Here is a 16,150-nt window from a genome sequence, read left to right on the forward strand (position 1 = left end):
ATGGTGTTTCCTCTATTTACCTCCAGATTCCAAGGCAAAATCCACCATTCCAGTCTTGTCTTGAGAGTAGAGTTTCAGTGCATTATTTACAATAATCTGTGCTTGCTGCAGATGTATACATAGGAGAATGGAAAGAGAAATATTTCAACAAGATCAAGTGATAAAATAACTTATATATACATATCTGTGAAGTTACAAGCATCTTTTTGAGATGCTGCACTTCATCACAAGTCTTTGAAAGCCTCTATCAAGACAAGAGGCCATTTTTAATCCATGGTTGTCTGTCTTAAAATACAAATTCACACTACATCTTGACCTGTTTTCTTTAAAAGCTGAATTATTTCCCCCACCCTCCCAAGACCCTGAGCTGCATTTCTTTGGTATACTTGTTCTTTGGGAATTCTTCCGTTTTCAAAACAGCACACTGAATTCAAACACAAATGTTCACAACAGGCATAAGCAATGCTGTAAGAATACACTTCTAAAGCATTTTCTGTAGTTCTCCTCGTTTCAGTGAATGTTCCTGACACCCCTCAAAATCATCATCATTTATGTCGACAGTCATGTTCCACGAAATGCCCATAAAAGAACTCTTTACAATTTAACTTTTGAGAACTTAAACTCACCGCTTCCGTGATCCCAGAAATCCCTGCATTAGTCACAGCATTTGTGACTACTTCAGATGTTAGTTTTTGGTTTGTAACAGACATATGGAGAGTGATATTCTTGAGGATCTGCAACTCCAGATCCCGCAGCAAAGTCTGCAGATCACTTTTGCTCACAAAATTGGATGTAAGCCACTGGAGAAGTGATTCAGGAAGGTCTTCTTGATGATCACCAAAAAGCAACAGCTTGACAGATTCTCTGACCTGGGCATCTACCTGGTAGAAGTCATTAATAGTTGTAATAGAAATTATTACTTTTCATAAACTGTTAAGTAATACTCATAAAACAGGCACATAGCTAGACCATATTTGAGCAGTATTACAAGATGGTACTTATGTAAAGTTGATAATCCCATATATCAGTAATTACTGTTGTATTTTGTCAGACCTTTTAAAGCCTTCAAAAGAACTTAAGCATGGTTTTCTAGAAACAACTCTCAGATGCAAACCCCTGCCACTGCAGAAAACAAGCTATAAACTCTTGTCTAGTAAAGTGTTACACACAAATGGAAAAATGAACAGTACCCCTACATAAAACACTGTCATTCTTTGAGATTAATACTACCCCCATGTTACTCATTTCAGTACATTTCAGAAAGTCAGTGAACAAAATTAAGTAATACCAAGTTTTGCTGGGATAGTTACAGAAGCTGCAGAACCTACTTTTTCATGAATGACATCGACTTTCTCGCAACTCGTCTTCATGCTTCCCCCAGATAACAGCTCTGATTTCATCTGAGACAACTCTAGTTCCAACATTTTAATTTTGGACATAAGTTGACTATGTTGATCATCATCTCTGACAAAAACAAGGAGACAATAATTAGGAAAGAGTAGTCTGAATCATTCCATCAAATCCCAAAGGTACGAGAATGTACTTGTCTAATACAAAGTGCTCTCCTAGTTTAATTATTCATCAGAATACACATAGTAAACTCTGAAGATGGTACCTTAGACATACACAGAATTAATATATTCAAAGCAAAGTATTTTGAACTTGTGGACAAATCCAGCAGGGATGACTTCAGATCATCAACAGGCTGCCAAGCTAATAAACATATATAGATTTGGGGGAATTTAAAGGTTTCTGGCAAAATAGTTTGCCACTGGTTAGAAAGAGTTTCAGGTTACCTTATTCAAACCAGAATAACTTCAGAGGAAGTGCTAAATTAAAGCAGCAGCTCACATATGACAATAAAGATCAGTGCTCAGTGCATGCTATGGAAGAAGGTATCAGCCATCACTCTAAAGCCATTTAAATGGCAATTCAGCAAATAAGTGTTTATTTTCCTCTTCTAATTGGGGAAACTACTTAATGAAGTGCTGAAGTTTTAATCCCAGTATTACACAGTACAAGTGGAAAGTAGCCAAAAAGTCAAAAGCTAGTCAGAACTGATAGAATTCAAGAATTTAAATATAAAGGCCATCAAAAGCAGTTACTGTATACTTCACTAAGTGATCTGAGGGAAAATTCTAATGTATTTATAAGAGGACAAGAAGTCACTCATTCTCCTCCACTAAATAAACAGCTTTCTCTAGTGAAAATGTAGTTGCAGGGTTGCCCCCACACTGGAGGTGGGTCTTGTGCTGATGTTCAGCATCCCAGTTGAAATCTACAGTAAGACAGAAGAGCTCTTGTTGACAATACAAACCCTCAGGGTCAGTTAACTGACACAAGAAAAGGATTGTTTTACTGGAAAGAACAACACACATAAATCACTGTCTGTTGTCACCAGAGCTGAAAAAGCAAAATTTATCTGAAAAGTGCTTATACCTCACTGTTTTTGCTTTGGCTATGTCAAGCTCCTTCTGGATGTCCTGAAAAATACAGAAGTTAGTTTTAACATATACAAAGAAATACAAGTGACAGAAAGAAGAATGTTATATGAAAATAAGAGATTGTAGCACCACCCGTGCAGGACTGTGTGCCCACAATTATGTTTTTACCTCTGTATAATAAGGTTTTATTCCAAATAGAACCTGCACCACTGGCCAAGTAAATAATTTTTAATCTTTGGACTGAAACCCCCTCCAAGAAGGGTGAACAAAAAACAAGTTTTGAGACTTAAAGAACTGTAATAGCCAGAGTAAAGGGAACTGGTGTTTGGGACAGCAAATAAAAAACTTGGTCTGTTTTATCAACAGATTACAATTAGAACAAGTCAGTAAAGCTCACTTTCAATACCTTGGATTCAGCAGAGAGTTTTCTAAGAAGGTCTTCCAGCGTCAGGATGCGCAACTCATGTTCTTGATGTAAAGCCAGGAAGTCAGTCTTAAAAAACAGGGAAGGAAAAGGGGGGGTGTTTGCTTTTGGAGTACAAATACTATAATTGATATTTTCTGCAAAGCATTATTTTCATTCCATTTTGTGAATGTTTAAGTGATTTATCCTGCAGGTACCCTGAGAAATTACTGTAATAAATACAGCAGTCTGATTCAGCAGTAGTAGGGGTTATACAGAGGGAAGTTTACCACAAAACCCCTGCTTTGTCACTAGTCCTTCCTATAGTATTCTTTATCTGTATGGAAACAGGATAAATCCAGCTACTTTTCAGCTATGTAAGAATCTACTTTAGGCCACCTGTCTGGAATTAATCCTTTGTCAGCAATAACAAAAGAGGAACAAATGCCCATGACTACTCCCACGTACTTACTACCTATTGGTTAATTCTGTAGCAGAAAAAAAATCCTACAGTCAACTGATAACAACCTGTATTAGTAAAACAGAACACTTTGATCAGGATCAGGAACCATTAACTATCTTACCTTTTCCTCCAATTTCATATCATTAATATATTGACTCATCACATTTTTTATAAGCTTCAGTGTTTCACTTTTGTCACTCATCTTGGCAACCTGATCTTGAAGATTATGGAGCAGAAGCATCATTTTGTTATATTCTTCATTACGGTCATGGCATCTGTCAGACACGACAGCCATTTGCTTTTCCAGCTCACTTATCCGACCAAAATCAAAGATATTTATGGTATCCTGAGGGATAAAGATAATTTTTTTAATATATAAAAATTACCCTTGTGCATCAAGTAGCTATTGCAAAATACTGAAGACAAAGGAGTTAAGAAGTCTTAAAATATATGCAAGTTCCTCCCTGGACTGTTCTCCCTTACCTTTGGAGGTTGCACAGAATGAAAAGAATCATCCTGTGGTTTAGGAACACGAATGGAATCATCTGTTCTCTGTATTCTGTCAACTCTTGTCCAGTTCAGTGGAGGTAATAATGAAATGAAGCCATCAAACCCCCAGAACCACATACCTAGAACAGAAACAAAAAGAAATGTGTGTTCAAAATAATTCTCCCTCCAGACTGCTTATATCTACAAATTTCTTCTTACTTAAGGACAGAAGTTACCTTTAGTTTGCCAGATAGGTGCCACACAATGGACACTTCTCCAGTCTAAACAAAACTCACCATGAGTCAGCTTTAAAATTTTTAACTCAAGCACCCAAGAATATCAGGGAACATCCATCAGTACCACTCACACAGTTGCAAGGCAGGCAACTTGTGTTTATATATATGATGATATAATCTTAATCTCATACTATTGCTTCCCTGGCACCTTGATCACATTTACTGATTAAGACAGGCCATGTTTTCTGAAGGCAGATGTAAATGTTGCTTTTTATCTCCATGGAAAATATGTTGCCTTACACTCCACTTACTACACACCCCATTGCGTAAGAGCTAATAAAATTGGGAGTAAACTTAGGCCTTTATGGAAATAAAATAGCATTTCACAAGATTACACTTCTTTTTGCAATATCTTAGTGAGAAGTAGCAGCATTTTCTACACAGGGTGAACTCTTCCTTCCTTATTCACCCTAGTACAGAGAACTTTGAAACCCCACTGCAGGTTTCCCAGAAGCTTCGTCTTCTCCACAAAATAGCTGCAAGTTTTTAGGACACACAAAGAACTGAAACTGCTTTTCTGAAATGGCCCAGCACTTTTACTAAATATTTTAAACTGAATTTATTTCAAAATTGACAGCTGATCTGGAACACTGTCTACTAACCAATTTAAAGTGAACAGTAACAAGCAACTAAAACATGGTCTAGAGTATAGGAAAAAGACTTAGGATGAGTTGGTAAAAGAACCCAACAACACTTTTATTGAGACTGACAACAATCAAAGCAATCAGCACACAGCCCACTCTTTCAGTGCTACACCTATGAAGGGAGGTAAAGAAAAAAGGACTTAAAAGTACCTACTCACTCAGTCTCTACAAAGAGCTCTGCGCAATTAAATCAAGGGCATTCCTTTCATGGGGAAAGTTTATTGACTTGTCAGTACTCTGAAAGCTTGAATTACTGTCCTGTTCACAAATTTGCTCTTTTCTGCTTCTGCATCTTCTTCATAAACCAACTAAAACTGCTATTTTAGAATAGGTGTAGTACACACATCAATTTGTATGATAACTAAATTGACATACCTAGTAGAAACAGGAGTGGGATAAGAAACAGTAATGACTTGTAGTTCTTTGGAAGGCATCTAGAGAAAGAGAGAGAGGAAAGTTTACAAGAAACAATACATTTATCATAAATTATTGTTTCATATTAAAACTGGTAAATAACTTGCTCATAAACAAATTTTTCAAAGGATACACACCTTCTTACAAGAAACACCTTCAGCAAAGACATCAGAGTAACAAGCTGATACCACCCAGTTCTAAGCAACCTGTACATGCCAGAAGCTGCCCTCCCTAGAAGACAAAAAATGGGAATGTGAAATGTAATTACTGCAGCACATGTTCAAAGAAACCAAGCAGAGGGACAAGCAGCTGTGGCCAACAATGCTTTGCAGAGCAGAGAAATGCACACGTACAGGCAATGCATGCAGCTTACAGACATCTAGATATCACAAGTACGACAGCATTGTAACATCAGCTACTCAACAAAACCAACAGCCATGCAAGAAGGTGAAGTACTCCTTTGTTATGACACTGCTATCTCACTGGAAACTCAGTATTAATGTTTGAACACAAGTTATCACGGACTGGAGACTTCAGTAGGTTTCAAGAATTGCACAGATTAGCAGCATCAGCTTTTGCTAAGAGGAATACCAATACAGGAAATGACTGCCAAACTAAACACACCCCACTGTTCTTGATATCCCACATTCAGTGCTATTCACACACTCATGCCCCCATGAAACAGCCTGGTTAGTCTCCTGTTAGGCCTGTGAACAGAAATATACTCTCTCATTAAGCCTAATTTGTCAGTAAAGAAAGTAAAGTAGCACATGCATTTCAAAATACAAAAGCTCCAGCACAAGCACAGCTGAATTAAGATAAGCCACATACTGCAGATTCCTAGTTTGTCAAAAGGAACAGGCAAGGCACACACACATGGATTAGAATAGTAACCTGGAGAAAGAATGGCCAGCCAAAGTAGAGACAACACCTTCTGAGACACAAGCCATCCCGTTGCTCCCACTGTTCGCAACACGTGAAGCATAAAGTAACCTGGATTATAACAAATTAACTCCATGTGGTAACTGACACAAATGAGATGAAGGTTCTTTTCAGTACATGCAGTAAAACACTCAATCCCCTGCCCATTACATGCTCTGCAGAATTTTAAACCATACCTTTCAGTAAACTCAAACTTGGTTCTTCACTACTTTAAAGTAAAGCAAGCCACTAATAAATATGAAGCCAAGTAAAACCAAGAAAATTTAGCAATTGAATTCTCATGGACAGAGATAGAATGAAAAACAGCATCTGTGCAGTTAGAATACTACTATTCCAAAATCAAAGTTTACATTTTGTTACATGTTTATCCAACAATGCCATGCAAAGTGTAGCAGAGGATAGCAGAAGAGTACTACCATAAAAACAAGCTTTAAGTACATAATTACTTTAGAAGCATCTTATTTGTTCCAAATTATACATCAAGTCTGTTATCTGGGTTACTGTGCAGAAGAAGGAACAATTAAAATTTTAAATTCCAGTGATGTCTAAGAAATATTGATAAATAAAGTATTCCCTACTAAAACTTGCAAGCAGTACATTTTCATTAAGCTGAGTGTTCCTAAGGATGTTCAACATGACAGTTTTGTATCTCTTAAAGAGAACAAAACCACCACCATCAAAACCCTCCACCCAAGGCACTATAATAAAATGCTGTAACTTAAAGCCCACTGAGGCAAAAAATTACTAAATCCACAACTAGGACTGGTTGTTCTACAGAACAAACTATGTAGTATGTTTAGAAAATAATCCTACATTTTTAGAATAGCAGATATGTCTGGGTTAATCTGAGGGATTATAGATATACCAACCCAATATTTTGCAAATCATTTAGGTGACTGAAGTGTCCCAAATCATTTTCTTTTGCTGAATAAAGAGCACTCAACAGATCCTTGATGCTTCTGTCACTCAAGCTAGGGAACGCTCATCTCACAGGGAAGAGTCTATCCCTATATAAGATTCCTGTAAAAATTGACTATCACTAGAACAAAAATAAAATGTTAAAACTCCTTTATTCAAATAATCTGCATACCAGTACCTCATACCTTGCTTTTAATAAAAGGCAGCTTTTCAACCTATCAAGCATACAGATCTCCCCAAAGTGCAATAAATGAACCATCTGACTTGTTCTAACATACAACATATACACGATTCCTACTAATATTTACTTATAGGTAAGCATCCTGCCAAGCTTGTAAAACAGCCAGAATCAGAGGAAGAAGTCAGAAAAGAAAGGTGTTAAGTATGTTAGTTTTCTAGGCACTTTACACTTTTAACCTACTTTGACAGATGAAGGAAGGAAGAAAAACCCCAAACACAAATCCTGTATAGTTAACATTGTGAGATTGCGATGCAAAATAAAAGCAAACAAAAAGGTCCAAGTCAACCTGCAGAAGAAAAGGTGTGCCAAATGGTCCTTGCTACCCTTTTGGCCCATGAGGATTGCATGTGGTCTGTGGTGTACATTTCAAGATGTTTCTTCCCCTTACAGTCATCACCTGTTGGTTGCGGTAACAGTTGATTAATGGGACAAAGCCAGGATCAAGCCAAGGTTGTTACAAGATAAGGTGAACAAGGCTATTTCACAGTATCAGTTATCAGACCAAAAACTCCTAAGGAAATTCAGGGCAATAAAACTTGCTTGGGGAAATACTACAACAACAGGTGATCACCAGTCACCCTCTACATGGAAGTGCAAAGCGAATATTTACTTTGTAGCTTCCACAGTGTCACGGGGTGTCTGATACTACTATTACAGCAACAACCTGGTGTACAGCCCAAGGCTGAGACAACATTAATCACTATACTTACATATTGATTCCTCATTCACACCAAGATGTCTATCTTCTCTGTAAAACTCCTTTACATTCATGCTTCCACAGTAGTCCGAGTGAGCTGCAACACATTCAAAAAGCACATAAAGAATCTAATTCTCAAGTCCAAAGCCTTTCATATATGTAGATTTTAGCTAAACTGCCTCGGTTCACTATTAAAATCAGATTACTCACAGGAAACATGAAAAATGATTGAGGAAGAAGCCTACTCTGGGCAATCTTATTCTTTGTTAAATATCAGGGGGCCTCTTGGTTGAAAAATATTTCTGCTTCTTTTCAGATAGCAAAGTTTGTAAAAAAACCCCAAACCCTAAGTAACAACTCATTAAGTTCCCTGTTCCCAACATTCCATCAAATGGGCCAACCATTACATCTCTGTGTCTTTTTTAACAGAGTTGTTAAAAGGAGGAGAAAGCATTAGCAAGCTATCTGAGCAGAGAGAATGGGGAAAGCAAAGTTCTACTCACACACAAAAATCGTTTACCTTCTGCCTATGGCAATTTAACCTCACTCTCAGACCATGTATTATAGAAAAGAAAGCACCGAAGAAGAAATTAGAGTTTTCAAAGAAAACAAGATGTGCTTCACAGGAGCGCAGAGTGATGATGGCAGTTTTAGTTTTGCAAGATCTAATCAAGCTTTTAAGTGCACAGCAGGTTTAAGGGTAACAAGATGGACCTAAAGACATTGAAAAGTTAGGATTTGACACTATCACACCAGGTTTTAAAAATCAACTTAAGTTTCTCAGTTTAAAAATTGCCCTCTATCGCTTTCTAGTGAAAACTGACGTGTGAATCCTAACCCTTACACAAATCTTGTATATGGGAATCTTGGTTCTTTCAAAAGAGAGGGGAGGTACGAAAAGTGTAGCACAGCGGAGGTAATAATAAAAAGGGAGAAAGACAGGAGCCAGCCAAAAGACTATAGAAAAAGAACACTAGAGTGCCAAAGATGAAGACCATAAGAAAGAAAAACCAAAACACACACTCTGGCTTTGTGTAGAGACCAAGGAGGACAACTGAAAAGGTACCTTTGTTTTCATAACCCAGCTTCAGCAAAACCATTTGAAATAGTTGCACTAATAGTGATGCAAAAGATGCTGCAGTATGTTTGACCAATCGTAGAATCTTACTCATGTAGAAATAGGTTCCTCCTATTGAAAAAAACAGTGTGAATACAAATTATTCATTTACAGAAAGATGTAATTCTGTTTTCTGGACACCATTAGCTTGTGTAAGAGTGAGGATGAAGCACAGAAAAGCCTTTGTTTAGCCTAGAGTATGAAACTCAAGCAAGTGTGCTTTGAAAAGTCTAGATGTCTTAGACATTACATCAAAGCTTTTGTAAGAACCACACATCCTAGGGATAATGACTTCAAGGCAAAATGTATGACTTCAGCAAGAACACATTTGCTTAGTGAGAATGCAGAACTCTAAATAGCAATGAATTCCTTGCCTAGGGAACTCAGGATTCCTCACTGATGTGAGCTGCAGACAAACTGCATTATTTTGGATCCGAAAGGGTGAGGATTTTCACTACCTTCTCTGCTGATACACCAGAGGAAGTTCCTACAGTGGCCTGCCTGAAGTGCTGGAGGCACACCCAGAATCACAGAATAAAGCAGCAGTCCAGCACTGCTGCTTTCCTAGACAGCCACACTCCAAAAACCTGCCACAATCGTGTGCTCTTCCCCAACCACATGACCCCCAAATTTAACTCAAACTTCTAGATCAAAGTTCAAAGGAATGTACAACGATGACTAAAATTCTCTTATGTGAATACCAACTCAGGAGCATAGAAAAGAGTTTTCATGCAGTGTCATGTTAAGTAGTTGACTGTGACAAGTCAAAAGAATTCCAACCTGTGCTACACAGTAACTAAAGTGAAATACTTGCCTCAAAGCATTTGAAGTCACATCCTATAGCCCAAACAAACTAATTTCTTGCAACTGAGAACACCCTTCATTCAAGAATAACAAACCTATAGAATCCTAAAATTGGTTCTTTTCTAATTCAAGGTCATTTAAGAAACAAATCCTTTGTGGTAACTGTGGACTACCAACAATCCAGAAGCTCAAGATGCTGTGCAAGAGGCAGGCAGACAAGCCCAGACACTGAGAGCAACAATCCATTCAGTGGAGATTGTCTTGGAAAGGCAGAACCTTATTTGCACAGACTCATTTGTTTTCAAGCTCTCAAAATGTAGTCACTAGGAAGACTATTTGGAATCGAGTTTTTTTCCCTTTGGAGTTCAGTTTTTCATATAGAGGTTTAGCTTCTAGAAACACTCTAGAAAGCCACAAGGTTAAGTGAGGAGAAAAAAATGAAGTAGGAAGTAAAAAAGCCTCAAGAGATTTCCTGGATAGCAGAAGCACTGCAAAGTAACAATTCTGCTCAATCTTGAAAGTTCAAATCATGTAAGAGATAAAAAATAACATAAGAAAAAGCATAGAAAGTTTCTATCTGAAAACCATGACCAAAAACTTCAGACAGATCCACACAGACCTGGCATCAGATTAGGAGACTCTTACAATCAGTGCTGGTGGGGCAAATAATTTTATCATTTAAGGTACCAGAGCATTTTCATTTTTGATTGTTTCATTCCTACAGCAGCACTGAAAATCAGTAGGTAATCACATATGAGAAGCTGACGAGTACATAAAATTTCAACCGATACAGACAAAGGTATTTCATATAAACTGATCTCTAGAATTCCATTATTGGCAACTTTACCAGGGCAGCAAAAGTGCTTAAATAACACTAGATGGAAAATGAACCAACTGAACCGTACATCAGACAGAACACAAGAGAAAGTCACTTACTAGATGCCTGTTTCTGGCTCCTGTCCCGAGTGTAGATCCTGGAGGATGGCACGTGAGCAGCCGAGTAGGCGGTGAGGACCTCCTTGCGCTCGGACAGCATGCTGCAGTCGCTGCACGTGTAGCCGTTCATCGGGGGCTGCAGCTCTGCTGCTCCTGCTATGTCACCATTGCCCTGCAGCAGTGTAGTGTCACTACCTGCCAAAGCCAGAGCACAACACCCAGAGCACCCACGTCAGTACTGCCAGCACTGGGTGCTGCCACACAGAAGGCGTGTGGAAGGAAAAAGCAAAGTGTAGTTACCTTTAGGGTCGCCTTCTTCATCAAGACCTTCAAAAGGAAAAAAAAACAAACAAATTTGGTTCCAAATATAAGAAAGGCCTGTATTTAACCACAGTATCAGACAAACTCAAGTCAAAAGTCCTACTAATTTTAAGACTTCAAAAAAAAGGTACTTTACAATTAGCATTTAACATATTTTGCAGCCAATCAGAGAAACATGTATCCGCACAGTAGGGTAAGTTGTGAAAAGTATTCCACCATGGAAGGGGTAGACAAAATAATATGAATGACAACTACACCTTTACTTAGCTTCCATGTGACTTTAAAGCAGCTAATTACAAGCTTACAGTGTTTCTGTTGCTTGGTAACTACTTCAATACCACTGTATTTAAGATTCTGTTTTACAAGCCAGGTAATCTCAAGTTTAGAAGCGGTTCTACCAAGATTGAAACAATTCTTCCCATTAGGACTGTGGGAAGGTCACAAGTGTACTGACTAGAAACAAACAGTCTGAACTGGGAGATAAAATAAATTGTTGATCTTCTCCTACAGAAGACTTTCATAGACAACTCTCATATTTTTCTCTTTGTTGAAGAAAGCAGGTTCCAGGAAAGTATACTTTTATATACTTGCAAAACCAAACCAGCCAGCCACACACAAAAACCCTTTAGGGAAATCCTCAAGTGCCACTGATTTGAAACTTTCAGATTAAGGTATGTTGAAATACACTTTTGCCTATAACAAAGAAGAAAATGCTTTTCCTTTGTATTTTCAAAGACAAGTTATATGTTTACCATTCTTTAAATACAGTACTCTGTGTACCTTTTGAAGAAAGTAATGATAGGAGATAATTATGGTGTTGCATCACAAAATTATATATGTTTACTGGCATATTAAATTGACAGTACAACTTGTCTTGATGTTAACTATGCCAGTAAATCAAGTTTACATACTGGACCACAAATTTCCAGTGGGCATCTTAGCAAGCAGACACCTACAGCAGAAATATAAGTGCACACATGTTTAGGGACAGGATGGAAAACAGGTGGGGAAAAGATCGTGAACTTATACACACCAAACTGTAAACTGTTTCCACAGTTTGATACAAGAAATAGCAATCATTGCCTACCCCAGAAATGATCAACTTCTGTCTGCTCTCGAATCAAAGACTCGTCCAATATAGTGGATACCATTGATGTATCACTGGCATGGCTATTGAAACTGCTCTGGCTAAAAATAGATGAGCTGGACAGATTTTTCCTCGGCGTGTGTCTTACACTGACAGGCTGTTTGTTCAGACTTTTGCGTTGCTTTACCATCCTAGGAAACGAAGCAAAGACAGGTAAGACACAGCACTAAACACACAAATTTCTGTTAATCTCTCACTTTATAAGGAATAAACAGTCATTTCAACACTGATGTGACTACACAGAGCAGATTAATTTTAAAAGGAAATCTTCACCCTCCAGCACCTGCATTTTTACAAAGATTTCGTTGCAAACCACATACTGAACATAAATTTCAAAATATGGCAGTAAATACCGAGAACAAAGAATAAACCAGCAGGTGACCTGTTTGCATTATTGTGTTCAAACAGTAAGCCTCAGGATTCCAACCCACAAATTAACTTGTGATGATTAAAAACGCTTACTTAGAGGACTGTTCTCTGAAGGACACGTTTCCGGCGTAAGAGCTGTCGTGAAGGGAATCACTGCGTCCATCCTCTGCTTGGCTGTATCCCGCTAACCGTAAACTACGCCGGGACATCCTCGGGGAATCAAACACTGGATCTATTTTGTTTTCAGTCTCAAAATCCAAAGCAGATGAAGAATAACTTGAACTGCAGTAAAATAAGAACAGCGACGTTACTAGGGGAATTTTCAACCTGGTAACAAACATGCCCTTCAAGCCAGTCAAAGTTTCCATTAAAAGCAGTTTATTCAGGGTTACGGTGCAATTTCCACAAGACACGCCACGTAACCCAAATAATCTAGACATGTGTAGATATTCAAGGTTCTCCCAAGCAATTCATATTACAAGTTCTACAACTGAAAGCAAATCACAGTTAGAAAGAAACAACCACCATGGAAACCATGTTTGAAGTTTAGCCAGAGCAAGCACTCATTCTTAAGGGACCAATTTGAGAGTGGAATCCATATGACAGTTTCATCACCACACCCAGTAGCAAATTAAAAATCATGACATGCTCTAAGTTGCAAAGTAAAGATTAGTTTTTAGTCAAAGTTTATTTTTGTCTATTTTTTGTTTGTCAAGTCCTTGTTTTGAGAACCAAAGATCCGTATGCCACATTACTCTGAGTTTCCATCTCTCAACAAGTAGGAACTTCCTCCCTTTAATATATTTAAAGACTTTCCTACTTCAGCTACTTCAGTTTAACTACTATAACTTTTTTTTTAAAAGCGGATTAAAAAGATTTCTTAATTTAATGCACATCATTGAAATATTTAACTCTGAGCAAACAAAAAATATTTAAAGACTTTAATTTGTTTTTTTCCACAGAGGCAAGTTTACACATAGATAACTTTCATATCACTGTCCTGGGAACTTCACATTTCAACATGTGATTCTCTCAGAACCTCCATAAAAACTTACAGTGAAGACAATGCAGCAACACAAGGCAAACACAAAGATATTAAACCAAGGAGTCTGTAAGAAATACACTTGGAAAAGCAGAAGTTTAGCCTAAAGCAGAATACTCATACTTACAACCCAGGAAAACATTCAGTTATGTAAGTGAGCAGACAGAGGCTGTTGCAAGGGCACAGCACAGCAGGTCAGGCTCTAGAACCACTCAGCCCTGTGACCCACAGCATCCAAATGCTAAGTGCCCTAGGACAGTTCTCATAAGGGCTCTGTCCCCTCTCAGGGCACAGGGATGTAACTGCAGTTACTTCAGTGTTCCTGGGGTTTTTCATTTGGTTTTTTTAAAGAGCTGAACAAGATACTGTAAACGACAGCAGCTCCTTATCCCCAAAACTCCAAACAAAAACATGCAAGCAAATTAGATTTGAATGAGTAGATTCTGCTGCGCAATCTGTATTTGAAATGGAAGCTTTCCCTTTAAAAAAAATACAGAGAAATAGCTACTATAAAATGTATTTGTGCAAAAAAAATTTAATGGAAATAGTTTTCTTACACAATCATTAAAGATCTCAGAACACCACAAAGGAATAACATGATATGTATTGTATTACTTTAGCATACAAGTTAACACCAGAAGGCCTTGGAGCTACACTTACAGTAATGATGCAATTCTGACAAGCTGGTGCTTTTGAAGCAAGTTTCTTCATTGCTCCACAATGCAAAGCAAAGCACATAAGACAGGACTATGTCAGACCACATGAACTGCATTTCTTTCAGCTAAAAAAACTAACCCAGACAACACATTGCAGGAAAACATCTTGTGGCTCCAGCAGCAGCTGGGCATTCAGCCCACAGGGCCAGCCCAGAGTCTGTCCAAAGTAACTTCTTCAGTTGCCCAGAGGTGCCCAGATTTGGTGGCAGGTGTTTGGCACTGTGCTGGATCTCACTGGTGTGCCCTGCTCACCCTGGCACGTGCAGTGCAACCCTGTGCAAGGCAGGAGCCTGAGCACAGCTTAAGACAAACCCAGCATACATTGCTATATACATTAGGCTTATTAATCCCTGCTTGCATTTGGCTGGAAGGGGGAGAAGAAATAAGACACTTTTTCTCACGTACCTAACAAATTGTAGACTAAAGAATATAACTTTTACAGTTTTCCAAAGTACTAAGTACAGATAACTCACATTGTGACAGATGTGAAGTGAGAATAGGGGTTAAATGTGGCTCCTCCTGTTGTTATTCTGAAAGCATCAGAGGCACAACAGTTTTCTATTGAGTCCCTCCCTAAACAGTTGTTTCAGAACCCAGTTTTGCTATTTACACTTGCCACTACGCATTTGCTTTTCCTCATCTTCACCCAACGTTTCTTACAGATACTCAATTCACAAGAACACAGAGTACACAGAACACACTGACAGCTGTGACCAGCCTCAATTTGTTTCTGTTTATGAACACTTGCTGTTACCAAGTATCTCAGTGAGCATTACATCAATCTGGGTTGAATACAGAGCTTGGAGTTGGGCTCCACTATCTAAAAAAACTATAAAAATCATGGAATCTTTTCCTTTTTAAACAAAAGGAGCTTGTGTCTCACGCAGGATAATAATTCTCTTCACGTTATCTGTCCTCTGTCAGGACAGTACCTAGAAGTCTCCTAACTTGCCATCTCACTTTCCACACTTTGGAATGCGGCCTTTTTTCTTCTACAGAAAAGATTACAGTAAATAAAAAACCACTGTCTTTCCTTTTGAGGGTCAGAAATGAACATGTACATTGATGGTACTTCTAAGCAATATGTACAGCTAACCAAAAAAGCATCTCAAGGTGGGATGCAATCAGCCCACGCTCTCAGATAACCTACGCAACCAGTGCAGACTTTGGTTCCTTCCCCCCACAAACAGCTCCTGTGGTTGCTGGCAGAGCTGCTGACTGGATCTAGTCTTACATTTCCAGCTTCTATTACCTTGATACCTCCTTCACATGAGCTTCTACAGAATAGGAATGTCCCAGACTTCAGTGGGTTTTCAAGTTATAAATATATTAGTGGAATGAGAATGAGGTCTGCCAATTTTAGCACACCTATAGCTTTGTCTGACAGACCTTAAATGTCATTTATTTTTAAGTATTCCTTAGAATGAAATGGGCAGTGCTGTTCTTGATTATTCAAGATAACAGATAAATGCAACACACCCAGAGAAGTACAGCTAAACAGACATCATCTAACATGGACACAGGTACATGAGCACTATACAAACATTCATATGCTATCTGACCAGGGCATCACTTACACTACCTGAGCAAGGGCAGACACTACCTTGAGTTGTTCAGTTATTGCTTCCATCAGTCCCCAAACATACATAAAAACCCCCAAAGGATTTTATTCAACTACTGTGCAGAAAGTTACATCCTGATTGAATGCTCTGACACAGAAAAAAAAAAAATCAAACCAAATTCTTAC

General features: G+C 38.3%; 1 protein-coding gene across 11 annotated transcripts in view; it reads right to left on the minus strand.

Annotated features, from left to right (window-relative positions):
* Nucleotides 1-16,150, minus strand: part of SUN1 (Sad1 and UNC84 domain containing 1) — a 33,017-nt gene that overhangs the window by 3,767 nt on the left and 13,100 nt on the right. For 6 of the 11 annotated variants that reach the window (XM_051780226.1, XM_051780073.1, XM_051780665.1 and 3 more), the window contains 17 exons: nucleotides 12,739-12,927; nucleotides 12,217-12,407; nucleotides 11,109-11,135; nucleotides 10,809-11,003; nucleotides 9,018-9,140; nucleotides 7,965-8,048; nucleotides 7,541-7,651; nucleotides 6,048-6,146; nucleotides 5,291-5,384; nucleotides 5,115-5,173; nucleotides 3,794-3,939; nucleotides 3,432-3,656; nucleotides 2,851-2,937; nucleotides 2,440-2,483; nucleotides 1,325-1,464; nucleotides 627-877; nucleotides 21-105 (listed from right to left, as the gene is read on the minus strand). In XM_051780226.1, coding sequence (XP_051636186.1) covers nucleotides 21-105; nucleotides 627-877; nucleotides 1,325-1,464; nucleotides 2,440-2,483; nucleotides 2,851-2,937; nucleotides 3,432-3,656; nucleotides 3,794-3,939; nucleotides 5,115-5,173; nucleotides 5,291-5,384; nucleotides 6,048-6,146; nucleotides 7,541-7,651; nucleotides 7,965-8,048; nucleotides 9,018-9,140; nucleotides 10,809-11,003; nucleotides 11,109-11,135; nucleotides 12,217-12,407; nucleotides 12,739-12,927 — 2,150 coding nt within the window. The remainder of the gene's footprint in view (nucleotides 1-20; nucleotides 106-626; nucleotides 878-1,324; nucleotides 1,465-2,439; nucleotides 2,484-2,850; nucleotides 2,938-3,431; nucleotides 3,657-3,793; nucleotides 3,940-5,114; nucleotides 5,174-5,290; nucleotides 5,385-6,047; nucleotides 6,147-7,540; nucleotides 7,652-7,964; nucleotides 8,049-9,017; nucleotides 9,141-10,808; nucleotides 11,004-11,108; nucleotides 11,136-12,216; nucleotides 12,408-12,738; nucleotides 12,928-16,150) is intronic. The other 5 variants (XM_051780506.1, XM_051780408.1, XM_051780839.1 and 2 more) reach the window with 5 other exon arrangements.

Source organism: Manacus candei, unplaced genomic scaffold, assembly GCF_025592945.1.
Source record: "Manacus candei isolate 608988 ecotype Guabito, Panama unplaced genomic scaffold, ASM2559294v1 h1tg000002l, whole genome shotgun sequence".
Classification (NCBI taxonomy): domain Eukaryota; kingdom Metazoa; phylum Chordata; class Aves; order Passeriformes; family Pipridae; genus Manacus; species Manacus candei.